Source organism: Emys orbicularis, chromosome 3 (genome assembly GCF_028017835.1).
Source record: "Emys orbicularis isolate rEmyOrb1 chromosome 3, rEmyOrb1.hap1, whole genome shotgun sequence".
NCBI lineage: Eukaryota > Metazoa > Chordata > Testudines > Emydidae > Emys > Emys orbicularis.
In genome coordinates, this window is record NC_088685.1 from 170,910,165 (window position 1) to 170,937,830 (window position 27,666).

Genomic DNA, 27,666 nt, shown 5'->3' on the forward strand with positions numbered 1-27,666 from the left:
TATTTTAGGTCAGTGCTTCCCATACTGTCAGCCATTGCTTCCTTGGGGAGCCACAAATGGTTCATGGGGGAGCCCCTGGTGTTTGGGAATAAAAAAAAAGTCCTGTCTAAAGAAACAGTTGCTCCTCACAAAGCCATAGGAGCATCTTATATTGTGACCAGGTGAAGTGCAAAATGCAAACAGGCACACACCATAGGCAAGGCCCTTCTACTTCCAGCAATAGTAGATGTATAGAATTATGATTAGTGAGCACGCAGCCATGACACTGAAAACCATTCCTATGTCACATAATGCCATCTGTCGATGCACTGATGGATGCAGAAAATGTCCAGGATAGACCAAGTTTATAGACCAAGGAAAGAGGAGTCAATATTTTGCACTGCACCTTGATGAATCCACACACATAGCCAATATGGCTCAGCTTCTATGTTATGAGAGATTTGTCACAGCTGGTCCAATAGTTGAAGAACTTCTATTTTGCAAAGAAATCCCAACCCAAACAACCACTGAGGAAATATTCAAGACCCTTGATACATTCATAGCAGAGGAAAGTCTCAAATGGACTATGTAGGTGGGTTTTGCACTGATGAGGCAGCAGCTATGACCAGAAAGACCAGTGGAGGTGCAGCACAAATCAAGTGGTGTCAGCAGCAGTCTGGATACACGGCATAATTCAATGCCAAGCTTTGGCATCAAAAAAGTTGCAACCTGAAGTACATGAGGCCCTTAAAATTGTTATTAAAATTATTAATTTTGTAAAATCCCAGGCAGTGAACACACATTGTTTTAGTATGCAGTGTGACTAGATGAGCTCTGAGCCCACTCAGCTTCTGTTTCACAGTGAGGTCTGGTGCTGGGGATGGGGGAAAGTGTTACAACCCTCTTTGAATTGCATGATGAAATGAGAATTTCCCCCTTGGGAAAACAGACCTTCCAGATTACACATGTAATGTGGACTTCTTGACTTACCTAATGGATGTATTTGGCAAATTGAATGCACTGAACCTAACACTTCAAGGTAGAAGTACAAATATACCAGATATAAAAGAGAAGATCAAGGGATTCATGAAGAAACTTTGTCTTTGGTGAAGTCACATTGAAAAGGGAATTATTGAGATGTTTCCAGTGTTATCAGACTTTTCAAAAGAACAAAGTGAAAATAATCAAAATGCCATTAAAGCTCAAAGATCAACTAATTTGTCTGGGTTGTATTCCCATTTTGATTAATATTTTCTTGGCGTTGAACATTAATCTCCAGATACTGACTGGATTCTAAACCCATTCTCGGTAATTGTTGACTCCATTCCAACGTTAAGTTAAAGCAGAGGACAAAGAACTCAGTGATGAAACTATGAAAGTGCTGGTTCTGTGAGTCTGGATTTTCAGCAACGATTTCTGTGAAAATTAAACAGAGAAATAGTTTAAACTTGGAAACTGACTTATGTCTGGTGCTATCACAGATTCAACCAATCATTGTGCATCTATGCAGTTTGAACCAGGCCCATCCTTGTTGGTAAAATCTTAGGCTGTGTCCAAACATGCCATAAATCCATATTTTCAAATTATAGTTTGAAAAAACCTGGATTAGATTGGTTTTTATAATTAAGCATACATCATATAGTTGAAAAAAGTCACAAAACTGTCTAAACTCTAGTGTGCCTCTTGAATCTAGTCTCTTGAACTATTGAATCTGGTGTCCTGAGTCAGTAAAAATATGGTATTTTGTTCTGAGGAGCCAAAATATCTCTAAGTACTAAAAGGTTTGCGAACCATGGTTCTAGGTAACTTTGCGGTCGGTAGGGCAGACACATTAAAAAGAGAGATGTCAAAGACTAGATTGGATGCTTTGAACCATATCCCCAGTTCTGAAATTAAGGGAACTATGTGGATTTATATCAACTGGAGATATTATTATTGATTATTTGTATTACTGTAGCACCGAGGAGTCTTAGTCATGGACCAGGACCTCATTGCGCTAGGCTGTGTACAAACACAGAACACAAAGCGATGGCCACTGCCCCAAAGAGCGTACAATCTATGTACGACAGCTGGAGGCAGACAGACTGACAGACGTGGAAGGACAAGGAAACAAGGAGACAATACTGGTCTGCATCATAGGCAGTGGTCTTTGCACACCAACAGCCTAAAACAGTCAGGTTTTTTGTAGGCATCACAGCAAAATAGAGTTTTGAGGAGGGATTTGAAGGTGGATAATCACAGGGCTTTGCGGAGGTTTACGGGGAGCTCCTTCCAACCGTGAAGGGCAGCATCAGAGAAAGCACAAAGGTGTTTGTTTTAAAATGTAACAAGTTTATAATAGAGACTGGCATCTCTTGTCCCTTTGTGACTAAAAACATCTTCAAGTTGTACCCTTTTGCCCAAGGGAGAAATCTCTTGAAGTAGTGATCAACTGCAGTGTACCATAGGTATGACATTGATAGTGTTAATCTGTAAAATATGAGGATACATTAACAGACCTTATATATAAGAATGATGTACTGTAGCCTGAAAAGTTTTCAGTGACAATATAAAGTGCAGAAAACATTTTGCATCTATCATGTTAGAAAGGTCAGTCTTGGTAAAACTGCTTTAAAACATGTGCATTGCTCTGTACACTGTTACTGCAATACAGAAGAACCACAATAAAACATGAATAGTCCCATAAAAGTGTATTGATCTCCTGCTTTACCACATCACATACACACTAGGGAGTATGTTCCCATTTCCAGGTGCAGGGATTTATGATCAAAACCCTTCCACATTGAAGTGAAACCATGCTGCACCTCTAAGTGTGGTCTGAGACTTACTGAATGTAGTACAGCAAAATTTCCAATAGCAAAAGGAATATTTTGTATTGTACTATTATTGTATAACTAAATTAGTATAACAGATCTTTTTGACATGTTGCTTAAAATAGCAACAGAGGGTCCTGTGGCACCTTTAAGACTAACAGAAGTATTGGGAGCATAAGCTTTCGTGGGTAAGAACCTCACTTCTTCAGATGCAAGTAATGGAAATCTCCAGAGGCAGGTATAAATCAGTATGGAGATAACGAGGTTAGTTCAATCAGGGAGGGTGAGGTGCTCTGCTAGCAGTTGAGGTGTGAACACCAAGGGAGGAGAAACTGCTTCTGTAGTTGGATAGCCATTCACAGTCTTTGTTTAATCCTGATCTGATGGTGTCAAATTTGCAAATGAACTGGAGCTCAGCAGTTTCTCTTTGGAGTCTGGTCCTGAAGTTTTTTTGCTGTAAGATGGCTACCTTTACATCTGCTATTGTGTGGCCAGGGAGGTTGAAGTGTTCTCCTACAGGTTTTTGTATATTGCCATTCCTGATATCTGACTTGTGTCCATTTATCCTCTTGCATAGAGGATAAATGGACACAAGTCAGATATCAGGAATGGCAATATATGCTCCCAATACTTCTGTTAGTCTTAAAGGTGCCACAGGACCCTCTGTTGCTTTTTACAGATTCAGACTAACACGGCTACCCCTCTGATACTTGCTTAAAATAGTTTGTGTTTCTACACTAAAATTTAAACAGTGATCAATACCAGGTGCACTCATTACTGTTAACTGATGTAGAATGTGCTAGTGTACACAAGGCCTTGTTGTCCAGATCCAATCCAACATTGAACTCTGATTTTTTTTTTTACTCGATATATTTACAATCTGAACTATAGCTATTAAAAAAAAGGGACAAAAAGGTGGACCTGGAGAATTATAGACCAATCAGCCTAACTTTGCTACCTAGAGAGAGACTGGAACAAATTGCTAAACAGTCAGTTTGTAAGTATCTAGAGCAGGGGTGGCCAACCTGATCCTGAGAAGGAGCCAGAATTTACCAATGTACATTGCCAAAGAGCCACAGTAATACATCAGCAGCCCCCCATCAGCTCCACCCCCACCCCCACTCCCAGCACCTCCCGCCCACTGGCAGCCCTGCCGATCAGCGCCTCCCCCTCCCTCCTTCAGCTGTTTCGTGGCATGCAGGTGGCTCGGGGGGGGGAGTGGGAGGAGCCAGGGCACTGCAGGCTCTGGGGAGGGGTGGAGTGGGGGCAGGGCCTGTGGCAGAACCAGGGGTTGAGCAGTGAGCACCCCCTGCCTCATTGGAAAGTTGGCACCGGTAGCTCCAGCCTCGGAGTTGGTGCCTATACAAGGAGCTGTATATTAACTTCTGAGGCGCTGCATGTGGCTCTGGAGCCACAGGTTGGCCACCGCTGAGCTAGAGGATAATAAGGGGATAAGTAATAGTCAACATGGATTTGTTCAGAACAAATCATTTCAAACCAATTTCCTTGTTTGACAGGGTAACTGGCTTAGTGGACGGGGGGAAGCAGTAGACATGATATAGCTTGACTTTAGTAAGGTTTGACATAGTCTCACATATATAGTGTAGCTGTAGCCGTGGTCGGTCCCAGGATATTAGAGAGACAAGGTGGGTGAGGTAATATCTGTTATTGGACCAAGTTCTGTTGATGAGAGTCCCACATGACATTCTCAAAAGCAAACTAGGGAAATATGGTCTAGATGAAATTACTGTAAGATGGGTGCACAACTGGTTGAAAAACTATACTCAAAGAGTAGTTATCAATGGTTCAATGTCAGACTTGGAGGACATATCAAGTGGGGTCCCACAGGGATCTGTCCTGGGTACAGTACTGTTCATTATTTTCATTAATGACTTGGATGTTGGAGTAGAGAGTATGCTTATAAAATTTGTGAATGACACCAAGTTGGGAGGGGTTGCAAGCACTTTGGAGGACAGGATTAAAATTCAAAATGATCTTGATAAATTGGAGAATTGGTCAGAGATCAATAAGTTGAAATTCAATAAAGACAAGTGCAAAGTACTTCACTGAGGAAGGAAAAATCAAATGCACAAATTCAAAAAGGGAAATAACTGGCTAGGCAGTAGTACTGCAGGAAAGGATCTGGGGATTATGGTAGACCACAAATTGAATGTGAGTCAATAGCATGATGTTGCAAAAAAGGCAAATGCCATTCTGGAATGTATTAATAGAAGTGTTGTATGTAAGATATGGGAGGTAATTGTTCTGCTCTACTTAGCACTGGTGAGGCCTCAGGAGGAGCACTGCGTCCAGTTTTGGACACCACACTGTAAGAAAGATATGGACAAATTCGAGAGAAAGTCCAGAGGAGAGCAACAAAAACAATAAAAGATTTAGAAAACATGATCTATGAGGATAGGTTGAAAGAACTGGGCATGTTTAGTCTGAAGAAAAGAAGGCTGAGGGGAGACCTAATAACAGTCTTCAAATATGTAAAAGGTTGTAAAGAGGACTGCAGAAATTGCTCACCATGTCCTCCAATGGTGGGACAAGAAGATTACTTTGCAGCAACGGAGATTTAGATTAGATATTAGAGAAAACTTTCTAACTGTAAGGGGAGTTAAACTCTTGAATAGGCTTCCAAGGGAGCTTGTGGAATCCCCAGAATTGGAGGTTTTTAATAATAGGTTAGACAAACACCTGTCAGGGATGGTCTAGGTATACTCAGCGCAGGGGGCTGGGTTAAATGACCTTTTGAGGTCTCTTCCAGCCCTACATCTCTGTGATTCCATATGTATGCCCTAACCCCATAAATAGAATATTAAGTCACAGCAGTTTATATGTCTTCTGAGTACTGTCAGTAAGCATATATACAATTTACAGATATTGGATCTGATTTCTCCTCTCTCACCAATTTTTACACTAGTGTAACTCTGATTTACACCTGCATTAAGTAAGAGGACAATCCTGCCTCTTATCTTCATTTAAGGGCCCTCCATTTCTTATTTTAAAAATGTGATGATTGGGGTTAATAATTAAGCACTGCGTAAGAGCTAGACATTATTATTTCTATTTGTTACTATTTAATAATAATAGTATGCCACCTCTTTAAAAATATGCTAGTCTCTTTGGAGGATGGGAGGTGAGGGAAGAGGAGGTTGTGCCTGTATATAACCTGTCTTTCAGAAGCAGGGGGGAAGAGATCCCTTGCCTTGAGGCTGGGCACAGAAAGCCTGCAGCTTTGCTTTCAACCCCTGGTGCTCCATATTACAAACACCTAGTCCTGTTGTCTGAGCAATCAGTATGCAGCTGCTCACAGGAGCGGGTGCTTGTGAAATGAAATACAATGGTGGGGAAAGCAGACTAGAGTTAAGTTATGAATAGGCATCCAAACTTTTGAATACGCATCTGAACTTTCAGACCACTGCTATTTTTAAAGCAAATCAAAATTAAAACCTTTAGAGACATATAGTTGCAGTTCTTGGCTTCCTAACAGCTACTGCTCAAGCAACTGACCTTTGAAAGTAGCAAGTTGAACATGCTGGCTCTAAGGACTTGTCTATATGGGAGAAATTGACTGGCATAGCAATTCTAGAATAGTTCTAATTTTATTAATTTTCTATTCCTGAAAAATTCCCCAGTGTGTGTTGGAGTAAAAGTGATTTTATTCTGGAATAATTACTTCACTTTGTATTATTCTGGAATAAAGTCACTGGAAGAATGTCCACATGGAGAGCTACTCCAGTATATGGAATAACTAAGTTCACAATACCTGTGCTTAGGCCTTGGGCAGTTAAAACATTCACTTAAATATTGCATTCCTATTTGTTGGTTTTTGAAACACCAATTACCAAATATAATGATCACTTGTAAAATTTGTTCTGCTTTAAGTGAATGTTACAGAATACACCCTTAATTTATATTTCAATAAACAGTTTAATAAGTTTTAAAATAGCATTATTTCTTGATGTTTAAAAATAAAATAAATACTGGTATGTGTCTGCACTCAGGGCCGGCTCTAGCTTTTTTGCCGCCCCAAGCAAAAAAAACAAACAAACTGGCAGCCGCAGGGAGCACGTGGAGGGCGATCAAGGCAGCTCGCAGGGGGGTGAAGGGTGGTGCCCGCTCGCTCCCTCCTCCTGTGGGCAGCCACTCACAGCCTGCTCACAGCTGGGCGAGAGGGGTTCCCCCCTCCGGCCTTGGGGTGCCTCTCTCAGCCAGGCAGGCGGAGCCCCCGGGGGCTGCAGGAGGTGCTGGCTCAGCCGCTCCTTTAAAGGTGGCTCAGCCGGGCCAGGCTCAGAGCGGCACAGGAGGCGGAGGCCGGTGCAGGCGGCAGAGAGTGGCGCATCCTGGGGAGCCCGGCGGCATGGTGAGCGGCGGGGATCGCTAGTTCCTGCCCCCCCCCCCCCGGGCCGGAGTCCATGCCCCTGCAGGGCTGGGCAGGGACTGGCGGAGCGCAGGGAGCCGGCCAGGGGCTCTGGAGCAGATTGGCTGCAATGCCGCCCCTTACAATGTGCCGCCCCAGGCACATGCTTTCTCATCTGGTGCCTGGAGCCAGCCCTGTCTGCACTAAAGACTGCTACACAGGGACTTTTTTGTGATAAGATAAATCTCAGTGAGTTGACACTGCAGGATTTGGGAATTTTTTGTGAAAACGTAAATTTCACAAAAATTGTGCTCATTCATTTCCATTGAGAGAACTGATGTGTTCGAGAAATACATTTTCAATAATTACCTGCATTACATATATAATAGTATAAATCTAGAGGTCAACTTATATGGATAATGATCATATAATATTTAATTCTGAATTTGTGGTTATCATATTGAAGATTTAATAACCTTATCATACAATTAAAGATATTTAATTATTACATTTTCTATCCTCTATGAATGTTCTTAATTACTCTGGAACATATTTTACCCAGCATTTTAAAGCAGACTTCCCCACTGATATAAGTGGGAATCTCTCCTTAACAACTGATGGGATGATGTGGCTCTGTTTTTTAAAACTATGGACCAAATCTTGCTTGCCTTACTGACAGATAGTTCCATGGAGTCAATGTGAACAGTAGTTGGGAAACTAAATTTAAAGTGTTCATGTAATATGTGTATTTCTGTACGCCGAGAAAGGGTTAAATTTTTAACTCTGATTGTTTTCTCTAGTTAGGGCGATCCAAAACTCATTGAAGTCAAGAAGGTTCTTATTATTGACTTCAGTGGGCTTCGTCAAGCGCTTGATGCCTTGAGGTCCAGCTGTGGAGTCCTGACACATTAAAATTCCAGTAGACGTTAAGGACTGCAGAAATTGGTCCTTTATGTTTGAGATTTACTCTAAGGATTAAATCCTGGCCTCATTAAAGTCAATGGCAAAACTCCAACTGACCAAAGTGAGCCTTTCCCTTTTTCATTGTTTACCTCTAATAAGTGTCTTTATCTTTGTGAATCTACTGCATAATGTATGTTAACATCATTGTTTATGTTTCATGAATATTGACAAGTATCTTTTTTAAACTTGCAGCACGTAGTGGCAGCAATAAATACAGGAATCATACCTTTAAGAAACACATCTCAAATCAGTCACTGGGACATGGGAAGTTCCTTCTTCTTTGCTGGCACTGTTATTACCACTATAGGTAGGACACAACTTATTATATTTTTACAGTACATGAGCTGTAATTTAATTTCAAATATGTGTGGGCATGAATGGCAGTGGGGATTAATAGTAATGATGGCAAATCTTCTAATTTATAATAGAGTTACTATGTAGCCTTAGGGATAGAAATACGAGATTTCCTTCAGGGATGCAGACTATCTAAGTGACCCATTAATGAGAAGTAGATTTCTGTGATATGTCTTTAATAGAATGTGAAAAAGTTTTGTGAGGAGAAAGTAATGTTTGAATTTAGTAGCTATGTTATCAAAATAGCTCAATATTAGATGTTTTAAATCAAATATGTGCATTAAGCCATTGTGGTATGCTGAGCTGCAAATCTCTGCAATCATGCATTTTTACTGTTGTCCTTTATAAATTCCAAGTGAGATGAGAAACTTCTAGGGATTCAGTTTAACCTTACTCAGGGCCGGCTCCAGGCACCAGCGTAGCAAGCAGATGCCTGGGGCGGCCAATGAAGAGGGTGGCGGCACGTCCGGCCGTTCGGCGGCAATTCGGCGGCGGGGCCATCACTCCCTCTCGGAGCGAAGGACCTGCCACCGTAGAATGAAGCGGCAGTAGAGCTGCTGCCGCTTGCGATCGAGGCTTTTTTTTTTTTTTTTTTTTTTTTTCCTGCTTGGAGCGGCAAAAATGCTAGAGCCGGCCCTGACCTTACTAAGGGCTGGTCTTCACTACAGGGAGATGACACTGCTACAATCGATGCAGCAGGGATCGATTTAGCAGACCCGCTAAATCGATGGCAGAGTGCTCTCTGGTTGACCCCGGTACTCCAGCTCTCCGAGAAGAGTAAGGGAAGTAGACCGGAGAGCATCTCCCATCGATGCAGCGCAGTGAAGACACTGGGGTAAGATGACCTAAACTACGACTTAGTCTAACGTAACTTAGGTGGACTTACCCCCGTAGTGAAGACAAGTCGAAAATCCATTATAAAAATGGCTTTCATAGTCAGACTAGCATGTAACAGCTTGGCTTGCTTTTCAGCAAGTTCCTGTTTGGTTCAATGAATCTCAGAGCCGCCAGATGATTTGTCTGTGGCCACATGCTTAGTCAGCAGTTGGCAACGTAGACTCTTTCAAACTCTTAAGAGCCATTTCTCTGCTGTGCAGGTGTAAATAAAAGCAATATTTGACTTTTTAAGTCCTTTGTTCTGACCTCAAGACACTGCAGCTTCCTTATATCCTAGATATTGATTTATGTATGTCCTTTTTGTTCTCCTGTTTATTTTAAATTATGGGGTAAGTCTGTAGGGGATAGAATGGGCACCCATAAAATATTTATAAATTTAAAGAAAAAATAAAATTATAAATGCAGCATGTAGTCAATTATGCAGATCATTTTAGCACCGTTAAAATTTTTATTGTAATGTAATCTTTACATACATTTCTTCCAGGAAAAGGATGCTCTCTTCAATTGTGTTTAATACAGTGACTTGAGTTCCTCTTTTATATAGGTGCATTTTATATTCCATTTATTGTCTGTAAGTTTATATCTGTGTATATACATGAGTGTGTGTATGTGCATATTGTGATAGACCCAGACCAGTTGGGAACAGCAGAGTAGCAGAAGGGAGATATACTGGCCACTGGATAAGTAGTTTTCTGTTCCCTGAGTGACCAGAGCTGGGGCTGCTCCAGGCTAATAGACCACCTGACTCCAATTAACCTGCTAAGAGTCAGGTGAGGCAGTTAAGCACCTGACTCTAATTAAGGCCCTTCTGATGCTATAAAAGGGCTCACTCCAGTCAAGCCAGGGGGAGCCAGAGGAGAGGAAGTGTGTGTGAGAGGAACTGGGAGCAAGAGGTGTGCAAGAAGCTGAGAGTGAGTAGGTGTACTGCTGGAGGACTGAGAAGTACAAGCGTTATCGGACATCAGGAGGAAGGTCTGGTGGTGAGGACAAAGAAGGTGTTGGGAGGAGGCCATGGGGAAGTAGCCCAGGGAGTTGTAGGTGTCGTGCAACTGTACCAGGAGGCACTCTAAACAGCTGCAGTCCACAGGGCCCTGGGCTGGAACCTGGAGTAGAGGGCGGGCCCGGGTTCCCTCCATACCTCCCAACGCCTGATCAAACACAGGAGGAATTGACCTGGACTATAGCTTCTACCAGAGGGGAAGGTCTCTGGACTGTTTCCTGACCCTCAGGGTGAATCTGTGAAGCGAGCAAATCCGCCAATAAGTGCAGGACCCACCAAGGTAGAGGAGAAACTTTGTCACAATATATATAATAATATGTGTGTATGTCTGTAATGTTTTGGCAAGTCATAAACAACCAAAACAATCAGCATATAGGATGAAATCCTGGCCCCATTGAAGTCAATTGCAAAATTCATATGCTCTTCAATGAGTCCAGGATGTCACCTATAGTGAAACATAAAAGAAATTATCAAAATATAAATGTCAATCTAATACATGCCAACAAAATCAAGGGAATTCAGAAGCAAGGCTATGACATTGGCCTTGAGTCACCCTTCTTTATCTAATATCAATAGGCTTTTTTGCCTCAAATTAATCTCACTTTAATGGTGTAATATGTATTAGAAGTTGTCAAGAACTTATTCTAGTTCATTAGGGTTTTCTTTCTAAATTCCTCATTTCTTCCTATTATTTTGAATATTTTAAACAATAGGAAGAAATAAGGCATTTAGTTCCAAATAAACCAGCATGCACAGTCCTGAAAAGAACTGAGTGAAATCAAAATATCCTTCCTGCAGGACATTCTAATATTTTAACCTTTTGTTTGTGACCCGAATCAGGACAAAGAATTGAAACATCAAAAACTTTTGTGGAATGACACATTTTTAAAAAATGATTTGGAAATGGTGAAATATTTCATTTTGGCATTTTCTATCAAAACAAAACATTTTGGTTTTCCTGAAACTAAATGTGTTTTGTTTCAGTTTGTTGAACTGTCCCAAAATGTTTCATTTAGAGTCAATTCAATATTAAACTGCATTCCCCTATGGTGGCACATAGAAGTTGTAATTCAGGTTTGATGCCCCAATTCTTTCCTAGGGCCATAATCCCAGGCCAGGTGACCTTTCAAGGAGCCATATGACTTCCTTGATGTATCATCCTGCTTAGGCACAGGAGAGAAGTACTGTGGACAGCAAGCCTGCTCCATAGAAAAGAATGGGGGTATTGAGCCTCAGAATTACATCTCCCATGAGGCAATGTGTCACAACAGGGAAATGCAGTTTAATGCTGAACTAACTTCAAATGCAACATTTTGGATCAGGTCAATAAGCCAAAATAATTAGATTTGGGTTGAAATGACCCCAAATTAAACGTTTGGTGTCACTTTTCGTAACAGAAAATCAAAACATTTTGGCAAAATCAAAATAATTCTTCAGAAATTTCAAATGTGCAGAAACTGCATTTTCCACTGATGGAAAATTCCTGACCAGCTCTTGTCCTGCACAAAGGCTTATTTTTTGTTTCTAAGTAATATAGGCACTACATTAAGAACTATGTTTGTTCTTTTGTTTTCTAATCCTTCCTAGATTAATAAACAAAATACTAAACTGAATTAGGCAATAGAAATTATCTTCACTTCTAAAATGTACTAGTTACCCCCACCCAAAGTCATGGCTTTACATTGTAACATATTTGACATCACATCATCCCATCGTGACACAGAGGCCATGTCTACACTTACCGGGGATTGACGCTGCTGCAATCAATGCAATGGGGGTCGATTTAGCAGGCCTAGTGAAGACCCGCTAAATTGATGGCAGAGCACTCTCCGGTTGACTCCGGTACTCCACTGGAACGAGAGGAGTAAGGTAAGTCAACAGGAGAGTGTCTCCCATCGACGCAGCACGGTGTAGTGCTGTAAGTCAACCTAAGCTACGTCGACTCCAGCTACATTATTCACGTAGTTAGAGCAGCGTAACTTAGGTCGACTTACCCTGCTAGTGTAGACAAGGCAAGGGATGCAAATTGATGATGGTGCAGAGGGCTTGTGATGTGCTGGAAACTTGGCTGCCATGAAAATCCTGAGAGAAGTGATTAAATCAGAACTAGTGTTATTTTTTGCTGTGATTTTGCTGGTCCTGCAAAAAAATATTCTCAGTGTGTGATTTGACTCCTTATAGCATGATGACATGTGATCAAGTGATACTGAGTCTTGATGTTACAGAGCCCGAAATACATTTAGGAATTTCTGTCCTAAATGTATTTCAGGCTCTGTAATATCAGGACTCAGTATCACTTGATGAAACTGAGGCATTCCTGCCAATTTTGGGACAGATGGCAGTTACCAAATTTGATATTTTAAATGTTCATGAGACTGAAAATGCAGGCCATGGACATCCCCAAAGAGTTTTCATGTGATAGTCTATGCAGAATTCCAGAGGGAACTTTATAATTATTTTCTTATTTGTTCATTCTTTAATAACAAGCAATACCTCAGCCATGTACTTGAATACATGAGAAAGATATTACTACCATTTACAGAAAATTGTAGCTATTAAGTATAACAGCTGACAGCACGTTCCCTGGTTTTCTTAATTGCTCATCTATATAGATCTTTATCTAATCATTTCTACCACAGTCATCACTGTAGCATCTAGGCATCTCAGAATTCTTAAGGGGACTGAAAGGTTTGCCTCTATAGAACTTTTGTTTAAACCTTCTCCCAGGGGTACAATTCCTGTTATATATTTATCCATCACTGTCAAGTAGACTGGCTACCACTTACCTGGAGGGATTGACAAACCTATAATTAGCGATTCATCATGGTGGTTGAACCTTTTTCTCTGCCGCACAATCAGAGGGACAAACAGGGAAAAGAGTTTTCAATTGGGTAAATTCAAATACTATAGTGATGGAGCCACATGAGTACATAGATAGATAGAGCTGTTCAAACCATGCCAATTTTGACAGACTTTCTAGGTGCTGTTGATGCATATGGTTTCACATTCTTTGAATTTCATTTAGAGTTTCAGATTCACTCAAACCCAGAATGATGTGAGCAAAGCAAGCACAAGCTATCAGCATTCATTCTAGCTCTGTGCATTGCAGCTGGGTTCCTGGAGTAATAGTTTTTTCAAACCCAGAAGTGAAGCTAGTGGCTACTTGAAATTCTCATTTGAGGTATGCAGTTAGGTGAGAGAGGTTGGACTGAGAGGAGAAGGAAGCAGCTCAGCGAAATCTCACTAATGGCTCTCTGACTGGGGTATCCAAAATTACTGAATTAGAAACCAATGAACAAAAAGCAAAGATAACACACGTGTATTTATTTAAAAGGATCAGGGTTTAACACTTTTAATTTTAATTACGTTTCAATTTTAGTTTTTTTTTTTTTAAATAGGTGACTTTGCCTTGTAAAAAGTGTGAGAAGAGAAGCAGGATGATGCAGATGCCATGGCCCCATGTGGTCTCTGCTGTATCCCTTTGAGCAGAGAAAGATTTTGAATATAGGAACCCTTTATGCTGGTTGTGTCTGACTGCAACAGAAGTGTGGCATGGGCTGGTGGAGTCTCATTGAGAGAAACACAGCTCTTTGATAACAGCTCAGCATCACCCAAGGCTGGTGAGTGCAGGGTCCTATCAGAGGCGTAGCGAGCGCCCTCCGTACCCTCCGACCAGAGGGGCCCCGCAAGGAAGGGGGCCCCTAAAAGTGGCAAAATAAATACCGCATTCCAGTTTCTCCATTGTAAGGGGCCCCGCCCGGACATATGTTCGGAGGGGGCCACCGTTCGGAGTGGGCCACGTTCTTTGTTGCTACGGCCCTGGGTCCTATTGCCAACAGCAGAATAGTGAAGTGTGCAGAAATCCCTAGTGCAAAGCCAGCAGATAGTTGTAGTCTCAGCTGCTGAGGGAGATGAGGGTGAAAATTGAGCATGTCAGCCAGCAAGAATGGACCATAAAGGAGCGAGGGAGGGATGGCTGAGAGATGGCTGATGTTCAGAGGGAAGTAGAGGGAATGTGACACAGGGAAGTGTGTCAAAAGGAACTGGTCTTGGCTTTGTTCAGCAATGCGAGACCCTGGCCCAAGAAGGGACCTCAGAGGCTAACATTGGTGTTCCGTAGTTGCTGGGGGCAAGATTTTGTTACAGGTATGGCAAAGAAATGGGAAACAATTAGGCCACTCTGGGTATATACACAGAATAGATGGTGGCTGCCTGGAACTCATGTCTCCCTGTTTAGTTTCATATAGAAATTATATCCCTCTGTTACCTCTTCACAAAGAGGTAAGTAACAGAGGGACATATCAAGGGTTGTTGGATCACATGTTGGATCACATGATGATGAAAAATATAAGGTAGCTATGCTATTAAGGCATTCCTGATCCAGGACCTTTGTACAAAATAAGTTAAGAAATACATAAAACTTGAGGTAGCACTGCGGATAGGGGGGAAAAAACCTTTTTCACCATTCCTTTCTGCTCTGGACAGTCTTTGTTGCCTGTGCACATTCAGTTTTGCCTACCCTTGGTAGGAAGCTGGAAAGAGAAGAACTAATAGGCCTGTCTCCATGAGAAGAACCCTTATATTTTACATCCTGGGAAAATTCACTACTGGATAGCAGGTGAGGAAAGGGGAACTCTCTCTCCAGAAGTCCAGTTTCAGACCTACATATAAAAAAGTAAAAAGAAACATGTTAGATGAAAGTTTCAAGACCCTCTGCAGTCCCTTGAGCTCACTTAGCTTTTTCCCGATGACAGCTTTCTCATCATACAAATCCATCAGTAATAATGTTCATAATGAAAAAATGCCCATAGACTCCTACAAATATCCACCACAGCCAGCTGTAATAATGCCGCTTTTTCTCCAGTCTGCCTACAATGACTTCTTGAAGCATCAGAATTACACAAACAACAGGAATAATATTTAATAACTGTAATTTTTTAAACCACCAGAGAATGTAACATCTTACACATCAGTTATGGGGTAGAATCCGGTGTCTCGAGGGCTGGCTGCAGCTGCATTGCACACCTATTTTTAAGTCCTCCCATATGTAAGAATCTAATGGTTCCACAGGTAACTTCTGAGCTCTGGAGTATACTTTTTAGGTGTATTGGTGCCCCAGCCAAAGAATTTTCTTGGCAACCTCTATAACCAAGTCTACAAAGCAGATTGCTTCATTTCTTTCTCCCCCTTATTCTCTCAGTCTTCTTTTCACTCTCTTTTCACCAGCCTCTACATTTCTCATCAACTTGGGTTCTGGCTGGCTCGCCATCCAGAGTTGTTATGTGCACCTGAAACTTGATGTCTTGGGTGAAAATGCATATCCCATGCCTGAAACCACCAATGTTTGCACTGATCCCATACATGACAATATGGAACTTAGATTTCCAATACAATGCACTGTAATACTAAAACTCTCATGCTTTTTGGCTCCAAATCCTGAGATCCTTATTACAGATATCAAGTGTTATCATAAAGCATAAAGAAATATGCATATTTTCATGAAATAAAATGCAGACTTTTTTTTAAAAAAAATCTGTTTTAGGAAACAATTGCAAATAGCAAACAATTGTTGGTATTCTAGAAGGCGGATCATGTTAGTCTACAGATCTGAACTAGCATTTGGCAGACAAAATTAAATTTTGTAATTTCACATTTGTAATTAGATGTCTGGTCTACATAGGTTCAAATACAATTTCATCATGAAGAATGTTGCATGTAGCTCTGTGGAAGAATGTAACTCTGTGGATGATAGTATTTTTTGTGAAATCAGCACTTTTTAAACAACTCTTGTTATCTAGTTTATTGATTTGACTCAATTGTAAAATGGTACCGCTAACTGTCCTTGCTGGCAGACTTTCAATGCAGCTGTAAGGAATATGTGTTAACTCAGTAACCAAAAGCATATTGTATAATGCCAAATAGTCATTGTAGAGATCTGAGTTTGCAAATGACCTTTCTCCTTGGCTCAGCTGGATAAGGTAGTATCATCCACTCATCTCCATCAAATTATTCTCTTTTTCATTTTTGGTGCTACCCAGCAGCAAAAGCGTACAGTGTAGTTTTTAGTGGCACCATATAATTTAAATTAAACAGATGAAGTAACATCTTCCCACCTACACTTATCTCCCCTCCAAACATCCACACAATTTAGAACAAGCCCTGGAATGAGGGGTCATTTGTATTGTTCCCATAAACATTTGAGTGAGCTGTCAAGGATCAGTATAAATATTACATTTCAAAAGAGTACTGGTATTAGTTTATCTGGTTATAAATGCTGAGACCTCATAACGATAAAGAATATATAGTATAGTTGGCCAAGAAATGTTCTGTTATGTGATTTTTTTTTCCATCTTGGCATAGTTCAGACCTTTACAATGCAAGGCTATCACTTGAACAAAACTAGAATAAATGCACTAAATTTTGCTGATGCAAATTCCTCTGGGGCATTCCTCTACTTGAGTGCTACAGAAACTGGCTGTCAAAGATTAATAGGATGTTGCAATAACCTACTGTCAGAAAGCTACAAGTGTTAGCCTAATTAACTTCATACAAGGAATTGGTGTATAGATATATCTTAAAACAATGTATAGATTCTATACAGCTGTGAACTCCACCTTACCAGATGCAATTGCAAAGGGAAATCTGAATATGATAGGACTGTATGAGATGTTATCAGAAAAACACTCTACTACCTATTTTTGTGTGTCTGAAAATTTCTGCTTATGAGGAACTCAGGGACTTTTAAAATGTAAAAATGCCAAGAATACTCTCTAGGCTTTTCTACTTTGAATTAACGTATGCCACATCATGGGCCTAGTTCATCCCCCTTGTAAATGTCTTGATGTCAGTGGGTTTCTTGTCAAATTCTTCTCTGGCTTTTCCTCAAGTTATTTCATTTTTTCTGCATTGTGACCTTTGCAGTATGTGACCGACGGGACTTTGCCAGCCAGAGAACCTTCCTCCGTTTTCTATCCAGGGTTCCAGTTAAGGCACCATCAAGCCACAGCAGTGAGCCTTCCCTCTACTACTGGCTTGGAAATGCAAAGGGTTAAGTAGAGGTCACGGAGCTTCTGACAGGGATATGTTTCTGGGGGAAAGGGGAGAGTAACCTGTTGCAGATATTCATAGGGGTGGTGCAGGCAGAAGGTGGCAGAGAAGCAGATGGTGTTATGAGTATGTGGTGATGAGAGACATTTCATAGGTGGTTGCTAGGGGATGAGGGGTTTTGGGAGCCGGAACTAGATGTGGCCCTCCGCCTCTTACTTTGCACACAACCCACACCTCATTTCTGCTCTTTAGCAGTGCATTTTTTCTATCTTTAAAAATATATTATTCTAACATAAAGAACTATTTTGTTTAAAGAAATCCCACCTACATGCCTTTAACACTCATTTTTTTCTTTAGTTTAATTTCTTGCGTGCCTTCCCATCCACTCACCCCAGTTCTTTTATAAAACATTGTATTAAGTAGCTTTGTAGATACTATCTTCTCCATTCTCATTTTTATATGTCTGTTAGATCTCTGCTTCTAGTCTGTTGAATTGTACAGGGAGCTGGTAATGCCGTCTATACTTAGGGTGCTCAACATTTCCCGTTACAAGATGCTATTTATGGTCACTTATAACTTAACCAAACTTTAACCATTTTGGCTGAAATTTTCCATGCTGGGTGTCAGCCTCGGGATAAGTATTTTTGGAAAGTTTCAGCAAAAATGGTTCAGTCATTTCTAAAAATAAGATTACAGAAAAATAAATTGTTTTGCCCATGTTAAAAAAACAAACCTTGCAATTTTTTCAATGAAAAGCTCTAGCACCTTCATGCTTGAGAGCAGAGAATTGAAATTTGGCAGAGGAGGTGCCTGTGTTGGTAAGGACAAGGAATCCATTTTGAAGCACTTGGAGGAGAGGAAGGTGACCAGGAACCGTCAACGTGGATTCATCAAGGGCAAATCATGCCTGACCAATTTGATTGCTTCTATGATGAGATAACTGGCTCTGTGGATACAGGGAAAGTGGTGGATGTGATATACCTTGACTTTAGCAAAGCTTTTGATACGGTCTCCAACAGTATTCTTGCAAGCAAGTTAAAGAAGTATGGATTGGATGAATGGACTATAAGGTGGATAGAAAGCTGGCTAGGTTGTCAGGCTCAATGGGTAGTGATCAATGGCTCGCTGTCTAGTTGGCAGCGGGTATCAAGCAGAGTGCTCCAGGGGTCGGTCCTGGGGCCGGTTTTGTTCAACATCTTCATTAATGATCTGGATGATGGGATGGATTGCACCCTCAGCAAGTTTGCAGATGACACTAAGCTGGAGGGAGAAATATGCTGGAAGGTAGGGATAGGGTCCAGAGTGACCTAGACAAATTGGAGGATTGGGCCAAAAGAAATCTAATGAGGTTCAACAAGGACAAGTGCAGAGTCCTGCACTTAGGACGGAAGAATCCCGTGCACTGCTACAGGCTGGGGACTGACTGGCTAAGTGGCAGTTCTCTAGAAAAGGACCTGGGGATTATAGTGGACGAGAAGCTGGATATGAGTTAACAGTGTGCCCTTGTTGCCAAGAAGGCTAACGGTATATTGGGCTGCATTAGTAGGAGCATTGCCAGCAGATCGAGGGAAGTGATTATTCCCCTCTTTGCAGCACTGGTGAGGCCACATCTGGAGTATTGTGTCCAGTTTTGGGGCCCCCACTAGAGAAAGGATGTGGACAAATTGGAGAGAGTCCAGCGGAGGGCAACAAAAATGATTAGGGGACTGGGGCACATGACTTATGAGGAGAGGCTGAGGGAACTGGGCTTATTTAGTCTGCAGAAGAGAAGAGTGAGGGGGGATTTGATAGCAGCCTTCAGCTACCTGAAGGGGGATTCCAAGAGGATGGAGCTAGGCTGTTCTCAGTGGTGGCAGATGACAGAACAAGGAGCAATGGTCTCAAGTTGCAGTGCGGGAGGTCTAAGTTGGATATTAGGGGAAACTATTTCACTAGGAGGGTGGTGAAGGACTGGAATGTGTTACCTAGGGAGGTTTTTAAGGCCCGGCTTGAGAAAGCCCTTGCTGAGATGATTTCATAGGTGTGCGCAGCCCATTTCATTAGGGTGTGCACCCAGGGAGCACCGCCCTAGCCCCGCCCCTGCCCTAGCCCCGCCCCATCCACTCCCTCCTACTTCCCGCCCCCTGACTTCCCCCCTCAGAACTCCCAACCCCCACTGCTCCTTGTCCCCTGACTACCCCTGCCCCTAACTGCCCCCCCAGGACTCCACCCCCTACCTAAGCCTCCCTGCTCCTTGTCCCCTGACTGCCCCCCTAGGATCCTACCCACTACCTGTCCCCTGACTGCCCCAACCCTTATCCACACCCCTGCCCCCAGACAGACCCCCGGGACTCCCACGCCTATACAACTGCTCTCCACCCCCTGACAGGACCCCCAGAACTCCTGACCCATACAACCCCCCCGCTCTCTGCCTTCCCCAACCCCTCTCCACACCCCTGCCTCCTGACAGCCCCCCCAGAACTCCTGACTCATCCAACCCCCCCCAGCTCCTTGTCCCCTGACCACCCCCTCCAGAGACCCCCCCCACTAACTGCCCCCCCAGGACCCTCCTTACTCCCTGTCCCCTGACTGCCCTGACCCCTATCCACCCCCCACCCCTAACCACCACCACCTATCCAACCCACCCTGTCCCCTGACTGCCCCCACCCCTTATCCAACCCCTCTGGCCCCGGACCCCTTACCATGAGATGAGGCTCCTAGCCTCCCCACGGAGCCAAACACTGCCCCGCGGGAGCACGCAGCCCCGGCCCCCAGAGCGCTGGGTGCACGGCAGCATGGCTCATGGGGAGGGGGGAGCGTGTCTGACTCCCCGCGGAGCCCCGGCCCCCAGAGCGCTGCATGTGGCAGCATGGCTCCAGGGGAGGGGGCTAGACGGGGGAGGGACCGGCGGCTTGCTGCGTTCGGCCGGGCGCTCTGGCCTGGGAGCGCGGACCCCGCGGCTTGCCGCGCCGGGGAGTGGAGCCATTTGCCCACCCCTGCATTAGGGTGTGCCTGGGCACACCTGGCACACCCCGGGCGCACGCCTATGGATGATTTAGTTGGGGTTGGTCCTGCTTTGACCACGGGGTTGGACTAGATGAGCTCCTGAGGTCTCTTCCAACTCTAATCTTCTATGATTCTATGACATGCCTTTTGGTGTTCCTATAAAAACCACCCACATTTGACCAAGTTGTAAGTTTGAAAAAAATCTCAGTTTGCACATGTTAAGGAGAGACTTGTGAGAGTTTGGCAGCTAAATTCCTCAAAGATTCCATCTGTACTGAGCATGCTCCATCCTTGTACTGCTGGGGCTGAGCAGTACTTTCCCGGTAATTGATGCTCCCAAGAACTGCGATGCTTAGTACAGGAACTGAGAGCAGTTGTGTGCTCATCTGCTGGTGATTAAGCAGCATGGAAGAGGAGCAGCCTGACTCAAATGGGAACAAGAGACAGACTTTGGGAGTGAGGGGAGAGGCAGGGATAGGTTCAGTTACCTCGGGAATAGTGACAGGGAAATCCAACTTTGTCCATTTAGCTCTGCTAAAATATTGCTGTTGTGTTAAATATCAACTATGGTACAATAGATGGTCTCCCCTTTTCACTGTCTGGAACTTTGCTACATTTAGCAGTCCTCTCCTTTTACCCCAGTAGGCTTCACTTGCATCAGAATCAGCTTACTATAATGTGAAAATTTCAAAGTTATTTCTAGGATGTTTGTCTGAGTAAAATAATACCCCATCATTATCTGGAGTGGCTTATCAAGCCAGTAACAAATATGAACTCCTGGATCACTATACCAGTTTTACTAGGGAGTCAAAGACAGTCCCCTTAGACTCTCCAGCCTATCTTGCCACCCAGCCAAACTGAACTTTGTGATAATGCTCACTTAAACCAAAAATCACACCACATCAGGTTTCTCCCAGTCCCAAGAGACCAGTCACTTACCCCAGGTCAATTGGTATTCTGGATTGTACACCAAAGACAACGCTGGAAGCCAAATCTATAGTAAAATAATTAATGGTTTACTGGCTAAGAAAAAAGAATGAGAGTTATTGAGAGGTTAAAGCAGGTAAAATATATGTACAGGTGAATCACAGTATGTAATTACAAAAGGTGGCAGTGATGTAATAAACTGCCAGTTTCCCAAAAGTGTTTTCAGGGTATCCAGATTGTTTCTGGGGATCTCTGGTTTGCATCTGGCACACTTCCCTGTAAGAGTCCAAACAGTTCAGAGATGAAGGATCTTTCTTAGAATCCATATTTATAGCTTCTTCACACAGAAAGCAAGCTGACAGTGTCTCTATCCACCTGGGCTTCTCCTTTGATGACAGTGAGTGAAGAATGCACTTAGTCTTTTGACCTCCGACCATCATACATAATGGCCACTTGCTTTGAAATAAGCATTTTCTGTTGAAGTCCTTAAGTCCTTTATTATCATTTCACAAGATTTCTTTGATGGGAGGGTATACATAATGTAAATGTTTGCTATTACGTTATAACAGGAACAGATAAGTGAAAACAATACAAGTAACATTCCACTAGTTTTTGTGAAGTTTAAACACCTGAATATACTTATATTTACACCCATTTTGAGCTATACCAGTGGTTCTCAACCTGTTTACCATAGTGGGCCCCATATGCAGCTCTCTATATGTTATTGGGCCACATCCACACAATATATATACTACCTGTAAGACCCCGTGACCTGTATGATCATATGGGCTGCAGGTTGAGAACCACTGATCTATACTAATATACAAGTGAATTGGTCCGAATATACTCTTGCATGACCTGGTCAGCCAGCATCACAAAAGTAAAGCCTTTATTTAGGTGCCTTTTCTTTTGAAAATCTAGCCCCAATTTTGGGTACTAAGTACTTGAAGATCTCTTGCTGAGCAGTTTTGGAAATCTGCCCCATAATAGCCAATTTTATTTTCATTTATTTGCTATAATACCATGCCAATTTTCACCACTTGAGAACCTGGCCAAATATAATCTAAAATCAGTTCCTCCTTTACTTACTCATCGAAATATGAATTCAGTGTTCATGTATTTCTCCTGCTATACTTGACAACCTCGCTAATGCCTACAGTAGCACAAGAAGTGCAGTTCTCCATACTGTTTTATGTTTTAGTGATGCTGCTGTAGAAAGACAGGATGCTGACCTGAGGTTTTGGAAGATAAAAGCTTTTCAGTTAAGTTTTTTTAAAAACAAAAATAAAAAAAGCTTGTCTAACCTGATATAAAAATAGTACCTCTTAGATTTATGGATTCTACCATTTCTGTGGTCTTTAATAATTTAAAAAGCAACTACAATTTCATTGCTCAAGAAAAGGGATGTACAATCAGATTGAAAGCAAGATAGTGCCAATAGATTTCTTGAAGAAAGAAATGGAGATGGCGTCTAGTCAGAGTCTCTTTATCATCAGTATGATACAACATAGTAGTAGTAATCACTGAAGAGTCTAAAGAAAATCCATCAATATTTTATGTATGTTTTCCTTCCTTATGCTGCTTTCTCTCTCTTATGTTCCTGTTATCACCAGTAGCTTGCTCCCACTGAAAACTAACTGGAAAACTTGTGCTGGGAGGAAATAAAGACTAGAGGGAGATTTTCAAAATCACTTTATGGATTCTGGAGCTCAAGTCCCATTGATTTTTTTCAATGGGAATTGTGGTCCTAAACTCCTTAAATTCTTTGGATGAATCTCGCTCCTATGGCCCAATCATGCTATGAGGTCTGCATAGGGAGATCTTTTATGGGGTTCTTGTGGCTATAGCGTTGCTTCTGCTCAGACAAATGTAGGCTCAGGGGGCCTACATTTTCAAAAGTGCACATTTGTTTGAGCAGGCATGTGTGCAGAGTCCAGAATCTGCATAAGCAATGCAACAAGCAAACAAACAGTGAGAAAGTGTTTGAAAATTAGGAGTTGTGCTGATAATGTAAATGAATTGGTTGGGTGCAAAAGCCAGGGTAGTGCTGACTGTGCACCTGATTTCTACCCACAAATGCACAGTGCAGACACATTTTCAAAAGCATCCTATGCACTTGGAAATTGGTGTAAGGCAGGTGGTGGTAAGGACCCGCAGTGTGGAGGAGCAAGGGTTGGTCACAGAAGTCTCTCCAACTGTCCTTCCCATAGTATGGAGTTCCTGGCCACTCTGTGCCTGACCAAGGAACAGCCAGCAGGAAGGCAGGGGCCATAAACTGGGGAGGAAAGCTGCATAATAGCTGAGCTGAAAAATAAAAAGTGGGTGATGAGTGTCCATTAGCCCTGAAGCTGCAGTCTACCAGTTGTTCTTTGTTTTTAGGTGCTTATCCTCTGTCCTGATACTGGATACTGCCATTTAAGTTCCCAACTATCTTGACTGGCATAGGAAGATGCTGAAGAATGGTATTTTTTTGTTTCTTGTAAATTTACTTTCTCTAAGTCATTCTCTTGCATCTCTGGCATCCTTGGTTTGATTTTTTGTATTGGGAGAATTAGAACTGCTCTTAGAGTATTTATTTAGTTATTTAAGAATTAGTAGTATTCATTTTTCAGGAATCCTCTGTATAGGGTCAAACAGCCAGACAGTTTTATACAGTGGTGACTTCACTGAAGATTTGCTTTTCTCTTTTTCATTGTATAAAATGAGTTCTCATCCATTTATCTGGACTGACATAGGAGGAAACCAAACACAGTTAGAGGCAAAAAATTATGGCACTTATAAGACATCTTTTTTCTGAATGTTTTGGGAAATGGCAGCAACCACAGTGAACTATCTAAATGTGAGCCCCATTTTGCAGAAAGAAAACATGATGGTGTAACCATGCATCCATGGGTCACAACTGAGAATACCAAATCCAGGACAAACTGCTGAGAAATAGGGCAGACACACCCCAAAACTGGTGGTTATTCTCCCATAAAATATGCCAAACCAACAACAAAAGTAAAGTTCTGTTTCCACACACTGGCTAAGAAGTAAGAAAAGCAGTTTCCTTAGGCAATCCAGTCCTTGTATCTCCACGAAAAACACTAGACTTAAAGATGAGTGGTTCTTTAAAACTAATTTAATCAAATAAAAGGTTCTTCTGATCCCAAAGGACCAGCCATACACCCAGGTCAATATATAACTCAGATTTTACCCAATAATCCACGCTGTTGCCAATCCATTAGTATCTAAAATCTAAATGTTTATTTATAAAAAGAAAGAAAGAAAGAAAGAAAGAAAGAAAGAAAGAAAGAAAGGTGAGAGTTAAAATTGGTTAAAGGAATCAAATACATACTGTGACATTGCACTCTATATGATTTTATGAAAATATGCTAATGAGTATGAATATAATGTAACTGGAATATGGTTCATGCAAAAGGTCTCTTGTAAGGTATCATTAAAAAGCTTATAATCTACCAAGTAGGGCCATCATTGTTGTATCTTAAACTAGAAATATGAAATATAACTCTGAGGTCCTATTGTAGTTATGCAAAGTGTGGACCATTAATGATGGTTTGGCTCCCATCAACCAGGACAATTGACTGTGGATGGCTCTGGTTGCTTGCAGGCCTTCCTGTGAGTCAGGCTGGGAGAAATGAGGGCTTGGAGTCTTACATTGACATGTGATCATGTCACCTGAACTGGAATCCATCTTTAACCTGGTGCTTTTCCATTTAGAAGGAGGGATGGGAACCCAGAAAGGGACAAAGGATTCCCGTCTTATGCAAAAGATATGTAAGGGGGTGGAACAGAACAAAGGGGGCTGCAATCATGAGAAATCCCCTAGCTACCACATAAGCTGAAATAAGGGCTGTACCAGGGGAAAGGATTGTGCCCAGGCTAGGAAGGTGTACAGTCTGTGATAGAAACTTATTGAAACATCTGACGGTGAGATTTTATCTGTATTCAGTTTTCTTATTGTACTAGACTTAGACTTGCGTGTTTTGTTTTATTTTATTTTGCTTGGTAATTCACTTTGTTCTGTCTGTTATTACTTGGAACCACTTAAATCCTACTTTTTGTATTTAATAAAATCACTTTTTACTTATTAATTAACCCAGAGTATGTATTAATACCTGGGGGGGGAGGGGGCAAACAGCTGTGCATACCTCTCTATCAGTGTTATAGAGGGTGAACAATTTATGAGTTTACCTTGTATAAGCTTTATACAAGGTAAAATGGATTTATTTGGGGTTTGGACCCCATTGGGCGCTGGGCATCTGTGTGTTTGGGCAGGATGTGGTTCAGACCTGGGTCTGGGGTTTGTAGCAGGCTAGCGTGTCTGGCTCAACCCAGGCAGGGCACTGATGTTCAAAGCTGCCAGTTGGCAGTTCCCAAGGGGGTTTCTGTGATCCAACCCGTCACACATACAATAATTGCAGAGTTCTTGGTTCAGGCTTGTAGCAGTGATGGAATAGACTGCTAGCTTGTTAAATCTCTGGTTGCTTCCAAATCATTGGAAGGTCCTCAGTCCTTTGGTTAGAATGTTTCCATTAGTATAAGTCCATAGTCCAGAGCAGTGGTGGGCAACCTGCGGACCATGGGCCGCACGCGGCCTGTCAGGGTAATCCTCTGTAGGGCCGCCAGACAGTTTGTTTACATTTGCACAGCTGCCTGCAGCTCCCAGTGGCCAAATGGATGTTATCATCTCAGTTCTGCCTCCCTTACTCTCAATGGCTAGCATATTTACAATTTTTATTAAAACTAATGTTAAAAAATATATATAATACAGAGGTTGGGAAAAGAGTGACTGTACATCTAGGTATAGTGCTTAGATTATCCACAAATACAAAGTTACTTTTTAAAAGTCATATGATACATAGAGTACATAATCAGCAATAACCCAAATTTAGGTGAATAGATTTAACAATAGATTAGACATTAGAATCCGAATACTTGGGTACATCACTCATGAAACGTTATATGGAGATTTGGTTGTGGAAAGCAAAATATATCAATGAGTGGAGATTGTCCCTCAGTACTTGAGAATTAGATTGGTTGTCCATTTAGAAAATACAATCCAGGAGGAAAGTATTTGTTGCCTTCCTGACTGAGCTTCTCATCAGCACTCCAGCTCATCCTTCCTGGTATTGCCAATGCCCAGTTATATGTTCTATGTAGATGTCCCTCAACCATCTGGTGGCGTCCGACACCATGAGTTGCCGCATCAGCCAAGCATAGCGTTGACCGATTCCCCATTCTCTCAGCACTCGCTTGTTACTGGGGTTCCATGCGCCCAAGGCTCCGACGATCAGTGCGTGTGTCTGGACCTGGTAACCCTTAGCTCTCAAGGTTTCGGCCAGAGGGGCATATATCTCTACCTTTCGAACTCGGGCATCGTGGAAGGCCGGGGTCCTGTTCTCAAATGACACTGTGACGTCCACCATGATGATCTTCTTCCGGTCCTTGTTGGTGATGATGATGTCTGGTCGCAGTTGGCTGTCGGTTCCAGGGATGGCGGAGTTTATGGCGACCTTTCCCATGGGTGGCAGGATGTGTCTGTCCAGGTGATCTTAGATGGTGTTTTGTTGCAGCTGCCAAGCTCTCGCATGGGGCTTGCAGCTACACAGGTCATGGAGTAGCGTCTCGTTGGCATAGCCGCACTTCCTGCATCGCTTGTCCAGATTCCCGTGGTGGATGGTTCCATTCAGTCGGACACAGTTGAGCCGGGCCCTGTGGATGAACCTCCAGTCGGCAAATTGGGTGAAACTGCCACCGGGGAGGAAGTGGTTCCTGGTGTCCCATTTGCACATCACCTTGAACGCCTTGCCCTGGTCCGGCTTCCGTTTCAGGTTTTCCACGTATTGGCAGTGGATGGCATCCTTCAGGGTCCTCTCCAGAATGGTTCTAGCTCTCAGAGTGATGATAGTGTGATAATACTCAAGCAAGTTGTCCAGTTGAAGACCATGAGATGCAGTGTGCTTTGATACTAAGGAGATGGGAGGGTGTGACATACCAGGGTACAGTCCAGAGTAGCTGTGTCACCCTTGTCCTGTAACCTGGGGTGCCCTTTACAGTGCCTTGCTGCTGTAGCGTCCAACGTTGACTGCCCACAAAGAGACTCCAGCATGTAAGTTACTCCCAACTTTGTCTGTTTGTGCTGCAGCCAGCCAGCTAGCCACCCTTTGGCTCTTATCATCCTTAAAACTTACTACAGAGTGACCCCAACACACTCCCAGATTTTTTCCCAGAAAGATATGTCCTGTACTGCTCAACCCTCTCCTAGGCAGTACAAATATATTGAGTCTGTTATTCCTTTAAGGGAATAATATGCACACAATTTGTTACACCAA

The 27,666-nt window shown here is 42.5% G+C and overlaps 1 protein-coding gene across 1 annotated transcript in view; it reads left to right on the forward strand.

Annotated features, from left to right (window-relative positions):
• Window positions 1-27,666, forward strand: part of KCNK2 (potassium two pore domain channel subfamily K member 2) — a 127,813-nt gene that overhangs the window by 13,901 nt on the left and 86,246 nt on the right. Inside the window, exon 3 of the mRNA XM_065401332.1 lies at window positions 8,314-8,428. Within this exon, the coding sequence (XP_065257404.1) occupies window positions 8,314-8,428 (115 nt within the window). The remainder of the gene's footprint in view (window positions 1-8,313; window positions 8,429-27,666) is intronic.